Genomic DNA, 9,296 nt, shown 5'->3' on the forward strand with positions numbered 1-9,296 from the left:
CCTCAGCGTTCGCTTATCAGCGTTCGTTTCTGCGTTCGTTTGCGTTCGTTCGTTTCCGTATCCGTTCGTGCGCCACTTCCGTTTTCTTCTTCCTAGTTCGTTTTCGTTCAAGCATGCAGCAGCATGATTTTTCTTTATGCTTATTCATAATCGTTTAAGTTTCGTCAAGATCACAGCACACAGTGCATTTTGTTGTAAGCTAACCAAATATAGCAAGATTAATCAATTTACGTGTTGTTTATTTGTCAACACTGGTCCTTCGAGCATCAGTACAAGTTGCACCAAGCATAACCAATTAGTACGTGAGCCACGAGGCGATCCAAGGAAAACTTAGTACTACACATAGTGCAAAGAGGCACAAGCCTATTCATTTGGTTCTTCGAGTATTATACATTTGCAAACATAACCATTTATTACGTGGGCCACAAGGCCCTCTAGGAAAAAATAGCGCTACACATAGTGCAAAGAGGCACATGCCCGGACATTTGGTCCTTCGAGCCGGATGCAGGATAACAAGGAATCCGTCCCAGCGATACAAAGGGTATAACCTGAAATTCATTCAAATTTTTATTCGAGCGTGCTCACAAGCCGCAAGCACAAGGAAAGGCTTTTGGGTAAGATTGTTTCGTTTACTCAAGGTAAGATAACCATATTGCATGCGTCTTCACATTTGACCGCCATATTGGTTTTTCATTTCTCGAAACTTCGTTACATATACGTTCTCACATATACGTATATCTTTATATGCACACGCATGCGCTTCCTTTCACAATAAAGGGCATTATTCTCAATTCACCAACGATAACGTAAGAATCATAAGCATGGATTCGATATCATTGACAGAGGCTAAAACTAAACGCACAGCCGCAAAGGCCTCTCTAACTCGACACAAGTCTGCCATAGAAAGCTTTGACGCGAATCATGGATCGCGCCATGACATTATTGAACGCAAAAAAGTCTATTGGAATTATGGAATCTTTTCGACGTAGTACAATCGCGAATAGAGGTTCTTGAGAATGAAGAAGTATCTTCTCAAGATTTAGATCAATTAAACGCTCAACATGAGCAACACCGAGTGTTAGGGATTCTAAGTTTTTTGAATTTGCGATTGCCACCTTTTTAGCGCACGCCCCTGCGTTCAGCTTCCCAAGCAAGATCTAGTGTGGCGCTTGTTGTATGGCGCTGTTGTATTGGCGCTGAGGTGTATTGGGTAGCGTCGGTTTTTGTTGGCGCCAGAATTTTCTCGTTCTCTGAAGGATGAACATCATCCTAAGTTGCGTACATTAATACATAATTTTGTATGCCTTATTTGTGAGCAAATATATCAAATTTCAAACTTGTGATGTGTGTCATCATTGGAATAAAATAACTAGCGGATACTCATATTGCATGATATCCCAGAACCGACAATTTGATCGGCAACAATTAACATCATACAAATTTTGGTCCTTCGAGCCGGATCCTCGCCATATTGGATTCGAGACTATTCCAGACACACGATATCGCAAGTATTATTCAACGCTCACATATTACATTCGTACATTATCAAGGGCATGTCGAGTGTAATCTGGACGACACAAATTGCTTAAAGTCACATCCAGATCAGTTTTATCCAAGTCATTGGAAACGAGGCTCAGCCAGAGCATTATACAAACGCAACGCTTGTCTTTGTGCATGGCAAGAGCTAAAATCACTGAATGATTTTCTTTCAAAACGTTGCATCGCGCTTGAAGCAATTTCTAGCAAATCCTTAATCAATCAATCTGCAAAATCAAAAAATTCTTCGGTTTCTAATCTCGCGACTTCCAATTTATCTTGTCCTAAATGTAAGGAAAATCATCCGGTTTACTATTGTGAAACGTTTCTCAAATTACCAGTAGAAAGCAGAATCGCCTTTGCAAAGAAGGTTTATTTATGTCTAAACTGTTTGAGATCTAATTCTCACCAAGCTAAAAATTGCACTTCAAGTTCTTGTCGCAAATGTAAAGGTCAACACAATACACTTTTACATTTGTCAAAGTCAGCAGACGCTAACGAGTCGTCTAATGCGAAAGCAGCTGTGACTTCCGATACAGAAACTTCTGCGAAGCCAGGTGCAACACAATGTTTATCTACTTATCAATCTCTAGGAATTATATTATCAACAGCTATTATTCATGTATTTGACTGTAATAATCACATCCATTCGTGTCGTGTATTGTTAGATAGCGGATCACAAATGAATTTCATTACGCAGAGTCTTGCCGACAAATTGTGCCTCAATAAAAAGCAAATAGAGATATCTATTTCAGGTGTAACTAATGCTAACATTCGAGCCAATCGAGCGACAGTCGTTCATATAAAATCGCGGTTCAACAATTTTAGCGAGAGGATAGAATGCGTTGTTTTGCCAAAAATTACTCAACAATTGCCTCAAAAATTCATTTCCAAGCAGAATATAACTATACCAAATAATTTAAAGTTGGCCGATCCTGATACTATGATTTCTGAAAACAATAATTTGACTGATGTCGAAAAATTTCAATATTTGCGTTCATCATTATCAGGCGAGGCAGCTGATTCAGTTGAGTCATTGGATTTAACAGGAGAGAATTTTATAGTCGCATGGCGCATTTTATCAGAGCGTTACGACAGAATTCGTGTCATTGTCCAGTCTCACATTCAAGCAATTCTTGACATTCCGTGCATTAAAAAGGAGAGTCATTCAGAACTCAATTCATTGATCAATATTACAATAAAGCATGTGAATGCCTTAAAGTCACTCAAGCGTCCAGTTGACAATTGGGATGATATTCTTATTCAAATTCTAGGTAATAAACTTGACTCCAAGACATATCGTGATTGGGAGGATACATTACATTCAGATCAACTACCAACAGTCGATCAATTTATACAATTTATATTGAAAAAGTGTAATACACTTGAATCAATTAGCAGCAAGGAGAATACCTCCACAAATAGTAAGGCGAATCAAGGAGGTTCTCGTAAGTCAGCCATCAGTTGTGCAGCAGCTGTAAGTTTAAAATGCACTTTTTGTGATAAGAATCATCTTATCTATTTTTGTCAAGCCTTTTTAAAATTACCAGTGTCTCGTAGAATAGAGGAAATAAAGAAACGAAAACTGTGCATAAATTGTCTTAAATCCAAGAATCATATAGCCGCACAGTGTATATCTGGTACATGTAAGACATGCCAACTAAGGCATAACACTCTTTTACATATAGACAAGCAGGGCAATTCAAAGTCTGTTGCAACAAATGGATCGTCTCCTAGTCAGCCTGTTGTTTCTGAAGCAGTTAATTCTCAAACAATAGTTACTCATTACATGAGCAATTGCGATGACAGATATGCTATGTTATCAACTGCAATAGTCAATACATTTGATATTGCAGGAAATAAGGTACTCTGTAGGGTGTTATTGGATAATGGTTCACAGGCTAATTTAATCACACGAGAATTCTTATCCAAGTTAAATGTAACAACTAAACCACATCAGGTTTCCATTGTTGGAATAAATCAGTTAGTCAGTAGTGCAAACGAGATGGCTACTATCACAATTCAGTCACGCATAAATAATTTTCAGTTAACCATAGATTGCATAGTTACCGATAGAATTACTGGATCGATTCCAATGATACATATCAACAAACGCGCGATAAATATTCCCAAAAATATCAAACTGGCGGATCCACAATTCAATGTACCATCGGAAGTTCAACTGTTGCTAGGTGTTGATGTCTTTTGGCAGCTATTGTGCGTTGGTCAAATTAAGTCGTCTTCGAACAATCCCACATTACAAAAAACACATTTTGGATGGATTTTAGCAGGATCTATTAACAATAAATGCTTAAAGATTAACAGCCATAGGGGCACTAACAGCCATAGGGGCACGATAACCAGTTGTTTGGTTTCTATCGATCCTTCCAACAGTGAGCTTGAACAATCATTAACAAAATTTTGGAATATTGAACATAATTTTTCGAATCAAATTACATTATCATCAAGTGAACGTGAATGTGAAGAACATTTTTTAAAAACGGTTACAAGAGATTCTAAAGGTAGATTTATTGTTACTTTACCGATTAAGTCCCCACATCTTCAAAAACTCGGTGAATCTCGAAACATAGCTTTGCGCAGATTATACAATTTAGAGAAACGTTTCAAACATAACGATCAATTAAAGGTTGACTATACAAAGTTCCTACAAGAATACTTAAAACTAGGACACATGCAGTTAGCAGACGAGTCAAATCTCAATGATAATACAGTGCGATTTTATCTACCACATCATTGTGTAGTTAAGCAAACCAGCACTACAACCAAGCTCAGGGTGGTATTTGATGGATCGTGCAAATCTAGTACTGGTACATCATTGAATGACATTTTAATGGTAGGCCCGGTAGTTCAATCAGACTTATTTTCGTTACTTGTACGTTTTCGTACATACAAATATGTTTTTACTGCAGATGTAGTAAAAATGTACAGACAGATCCTTGTCAATCAGTCACAATTATCATTGCAGTCTATACTGTGGCGGGATCATGATGCTGAATCGGTTCGTACATATGAATTGAAAACTGTCACATATGGCACTGCATCAGCTCCTTATTTAGCGACCAGATGTCTAAAGTATTTAGCTGAGATATATCACAATGAATTTTCAGTAGGTGCAGAAGCGATCATTAATGATGTTTACGTGGATGACTTGTTGACTGGTGCGCAATCGTTGCCTGAAGCAAAGTTGAAACGTGATCAAATCATAACCATTATGTCAAAGGGTGGTTTTGCATTGGATAAATGGTTTGCTAATAACGAGAATCTATTAGAGGGACTCCTGGTTACAGGTGGTCAGGAAAATATTCATTTAGCCGAATCTTCTACGACTCGCATACTTGGAATGCAATGGAATCCACATGAGGATTCATTTTGTTATACAGTTAACATAGAATACATGCATTCGAATATTACAAAGAGGATTATGCTGGCAGAGACTTCGTGCTTATTTGATCCTTTAGGATTAATCGGTCCAATTATCCTCGTTGCTAAGTTGATGATACAAGAATTGTGGAGATTGCAATTAGATTGGGATGAGTCAGTTCCGGCAAATATACATTCGCGTTGGTTAGATTACAAGACACAAATATCTAAATTAATTGAATTACGTATTCCAAGATTGGTTGGTCCGACTATTGAAACGCTAGAAGTACAATTTCATGGATTTGCTGACGCCAGTCAGTATGCTTACGGAGCTTGCTGTTATTTAAGGATACGTGATTCACAAAACTATTGTCGCACACAATTATTAGCATCTAAGTCGCGAGTTGCACCAGCAAAGGCAATTTCATTACCGCGTTTAGAATTGTGTGCAGCGCTACTTTTAGCTCAGTTACAAGAGAGTTTGCTTAAGGCAATTAAATTTCAACCACATCAGATATATCTTTGGACTGATTCTACCATTGCATTATCATGGATCAGATCGAGTTCACGCAAATTTGCAACATTTGTATCTAATCGTATTGGAGAAATTCAAAGATTAACTAAAATCAGTGATTGGCATCATATTTCCACAAAACATAACCCCGCAGACATCATTTCTCGCGGGGCAAGCCCTTCGGAATTAATGAAATCAAGGATGTGGTGGAATGGCCCAGAATGGTTAGTTTGGGATGAAAAGGATTGGCCTGATAACCATCCACGATACCCAGAAACTTTACCAGATCAAGTAAGAGTCAACATATATGTTGTAAGACAAACATCAGATGTCGTTGAGAATCTGATTGTTAGATATTCTAGTTTTGACAAATTAATTAGAGTTTTAGCATATACATTGCAATTCATTCACAACTGTAAAAATCCGTTAGAGAAACGTATTGGTATTACTACATTACAAGATCGCGAGCGTGCATTACAGGTGTTGCTTAGTTACGTGCAGCATCAATATTTCGGTTCAGAAATACATGAATTAAAGCGTGTAGGAGTGATACCTAAAACAAGTAAGATATTATCTCTTAATCCGTTTCTGGATCAGAATGGATTACTGCGAGTAGGTGGTCGCTTAAAACATTCTGACATATCTTACGAAGCTAAACATCCAATTTTGTTACCCAAAGACCATACGATTACGAAACTCATCATACGTGATGAGCATATTAAGAATCTGCATGCAGGAGTTCAATTAACATTATATGCAGTCCGCAGCAAATTTTGGCCAATTTCAGCCAAAGTAACTACTCGCAACGTTATAAAAAATTGTATAACATGCTTCAAATGTAAACCTAGTACCTCACAGGTTATCATGAGTGATCTTCCGAATACTCGAGTAACTCCGTCACATCCTTTCACACATACTGGCTTAGACTTCGGCGGTCCATTTGTTGTGAGGGAACATAAGCGTCGTAATGCAAGGCTACTTAAGGTATATATATGCATTTTCATATGCTTTTCCACCAAGGCAGTGCACATAGAATTGGTGGCTGACTTATCATCAGAGGCTTTCCTAGCTTCATTTAAACGATTCATGGCGCGAAGAGGCAGGGTCGCATGCCTGTATTCGGACAATGGGACGAATTTTGTGGGAGCAGCTAGAGAACTTAACGACTTGCATGAGATGTTTGCGAAGGAACAAGTACAGCGAAAATTAAATGACTTCTTTGTAGAAGCACAAATTCAGTGGCAAAACATACCTCCTAATGCTCCGCACTTTGGAGGTCTTTGGGAGGCAGCTATCAAGTCTGCCAAGTATCATATGAAAAGAATTATAGGCAATGCTTCTCTTAATTATGACGAAATGTCAACAGCAATCACTGAGATTGAGGCTATTTTAAATTCACGTCCTGTAAGTCCAATGTCAAACAATCCAAATGATGTTCAAGCGTTAACACCTGGACATTTTTTTATTGTTAAACCATTAAATAGTGTGGCGGCCCTTCCGCCACAATATCAGTAGGCGAGACGCGAGCGCGCCGCCCCTGAGGCGCGAGCGCCGGCGCTAGCCGAGCGCCTGGCGCCTATACCGCCCGGCGGGAGTTACGACCGCCGCCGCGTGAGGGCCACGCAGTCGAGCGTTCGCCCGTGTGTAAGAGTATCCCGCACGGGGATATATACGAAGCAACGAGACCACCCAGCAGATCTTCCTACGCAGTGAAGAGGAGCTCTCGGGGCCTCTAACTAGTGTGGAGTTGATCCAACGTACCTCCAGAGTGTGCCTGTGGTAAACACAAGGCCTCTGACGTTCAGAGTGCGCCTTCTTACAGGCCTCTAGAGCGAGCACATTTTTCAGGCCTCGGTCTTGCAGTGCAAACCACTGCACTACGAGGGTAAGCTCTCTCGGGAGCCCTCCATCGCCTTCATCGTCCGCAGGGACATAGTAGCCGCCAGACTGCCGCGACGACGGAAACGGGGCCCTCCAGGTCCTCCGGGCATCCTGACCGCGAGGAAGGGTGTCGCATACTAGCCGCAGCAACGACCAGCACGGCCGACGGACCCCCCTGTTACGGAGAGACCACTGGACGCAGGGATCTCCTTTCTCCCTTGGCAGCTGACGCTGCTGGAGGGCAGCCCGGAGAAGGCTCCCCGGGATCCTCGGAGGCAACGAGTGTCCACCAGGTCGACGGCCACGCAGACCGACGAGCAACCTCTGCCGCAGCCAGTGACATCGGCATCGGTGGCAAGCCAGGCCGGCCGGCCATTGAGATCTCCGCCGAGGCCATCTCCGCCGCCTGAGCCTATCAGCCCGCTGCCCAGGACGCCGAGGAAGCGCCCCCGAACACCGGGGCGCCTGCGCAAGGCCAGCAAGGCCAAGCGCCTACAACTGAGGGAACTCTTTGGGTCCGACTCATCTGAAGAGTAGATCCCTCCTGCGGGTGCCGAAAGGCACCCCACAAAAATCCTCCATAAACGGGCGCCGAAAGGCACCCTGAAGTCTTTGCACGGACACTAAGTGAATCTAGCGCATCACGCCCTAAATATTACTAACTGATGTAAGAATTGAATAAAGAGCCTTTTATTTTATAATCGGTTCGATATTTATTTGTGGACCTAAGCGATCCTCCGATCCCCATAGCGATCCTGCGATCCCCTACCGTAGTTAACCACAAATAGCTATAGTCATCCGAGTCTAGAAGACATTCAGATAAATCGTTTAAGCCGATGGCAATTGGTAGAAAGATTACGCCAACATTTTTGGCAACGGTGGCATGTTGAATATCTCAACAATTTACAAGGTCGAAGTAAATGGATGAGTAATAAAGGCCAACCTCTTAAAGTTGGACAACTGGTTGTAATTCAACAACCAGGGCTGGCACCCTTGCAATGGTTAATGGGACGTGTGTTGAGTATATACAGAAGTTCTGACAATAAGATTCGATCAGCTGAAATTAAAACTAGTAATAGCATAATTACTCGCCCATTGACGCGACTAGCGATATTACCGATAGACGTTTAAGTATCATATAATGTTCAGCTAATTATATTTATGTTATTATCCATACTATATGTTTTTATTAATCGACGAACTGTTCTTAATTTCAATTTAATTATAAGTTTAATCACAAGTATTTCTATATCATTTGTAATACCATAATCAACCATTTGTTTATTAGCGTCATTTAATATGTCTGTTAATTTTCGATTGAAACTAAGAGGTTTCAAGGGAGGCAGTGTTAGGGATTCTAAGTTTTTTGAATTTGCGATTGCCACCTCTTTAGCGCACGCCCCTGCGTTCAGCTTCCCAAGCAAGATCTAGTGTGGCGCTTGTTGTATGGCGCTGTTGTATTGGCGCTGAGGTGTATTGGGTAGCGTCGGTTTTTGTTGGCGCCAGAATTTTCTCGTTCTCTGAAGGATGAACATCATCCTAAGTTGCGTACATTAATACATAATTTTGTATGCCTTATTTGTGAGCAAATATATCAAATTTCAAACTTGTGATGTGTGTCATCATTGGAATAAAATAACTAGCGGATACTCATATTGCATGATATCCCAGAACCGACAATTTGATCGGCAACAATTAACATCATACACCGAGCAAGCTTCGAATCGACATACTTTAGCTTGATCTCACGCTGTGAATCCTTACTTGAACATTTTGATCAACGTAACATTAGGCTTTCTTCGGTATCTTTTGATTCGCAAGGCGCTAGTTCGTCTGCCCGCAGGGAAGCGCATGTTAAGTTACCTAAAATCGAGCTTCTAGTGTTTTCAGGTTCCTACGAGGATTGGTATTCTCACCATGATATGTTTGAACAATTAATCCACAACAATCAAAATTTATCCGAGATAGAGAAATTCCATTATTT

General features: G+C 40.8%; 1 protein-coding gene across 1 annotated transcript; it reads left to right on the forward strand.

The window, feature by feature from the left end:
- Positions 1-1,061: 1,061 nt before the first annotated feature.
- On the forward strand, positions 1,062-6,946 carry LOC108777239 (uncharacterized). Its single transcript, XM_018544072.1, has 6 exons — positions 1,062-1,077; positions 1,551-2,984; positions 3,069-3,182; positions 3,225-3,929; positions 4,023-4,364; positions 4,467-6,946. Exons 1-6 carry the CDS (start codon positions 1,062-1,064, stop codon positions 6,944-6,946), a joined length of 5,091 nt encoding a protein of 1,696 aa, XP_018399574.1.
- Positions 6,947-9,296: the final 2,350 nt, after the last annotated feature.

Source organism: Cyphomyrmex costatus, unplaced genomic scaffold (genome assembly GCF_001594065.2).
Source record: "Cyphomyrmex costatus isolate MS0001 unplaced genomic scaffold, Ccosl1.0 scaffold418, whole genome shotgun sequence".
Classification (NCBI taxonomy): Eukaryota; Metazoa; Arthropoda; class Insecta; order Hymenoptera; family Formicidae; genus Cyphomyrmex; species Cyphomyrmex costatus.

Coding starts and splice junctions, on each gene's coding strand:
- LOC108777239 (XM_018544072.1), top strand. Junction 2,985..3,068: donor GGCGAATCAAGGAGGTTCTC/GTAAGTCAGCCA, acceptor ATTTTTGTCAAG/CCTTTTTAAAATTACCAGTG. Junction 3,183..3,224: donor ACAGTGTATATCTGGTACAT/GTAAGACATGCC, acceptor TTTTACATATAG/ACAAGCAGGGCAATTCAAAG.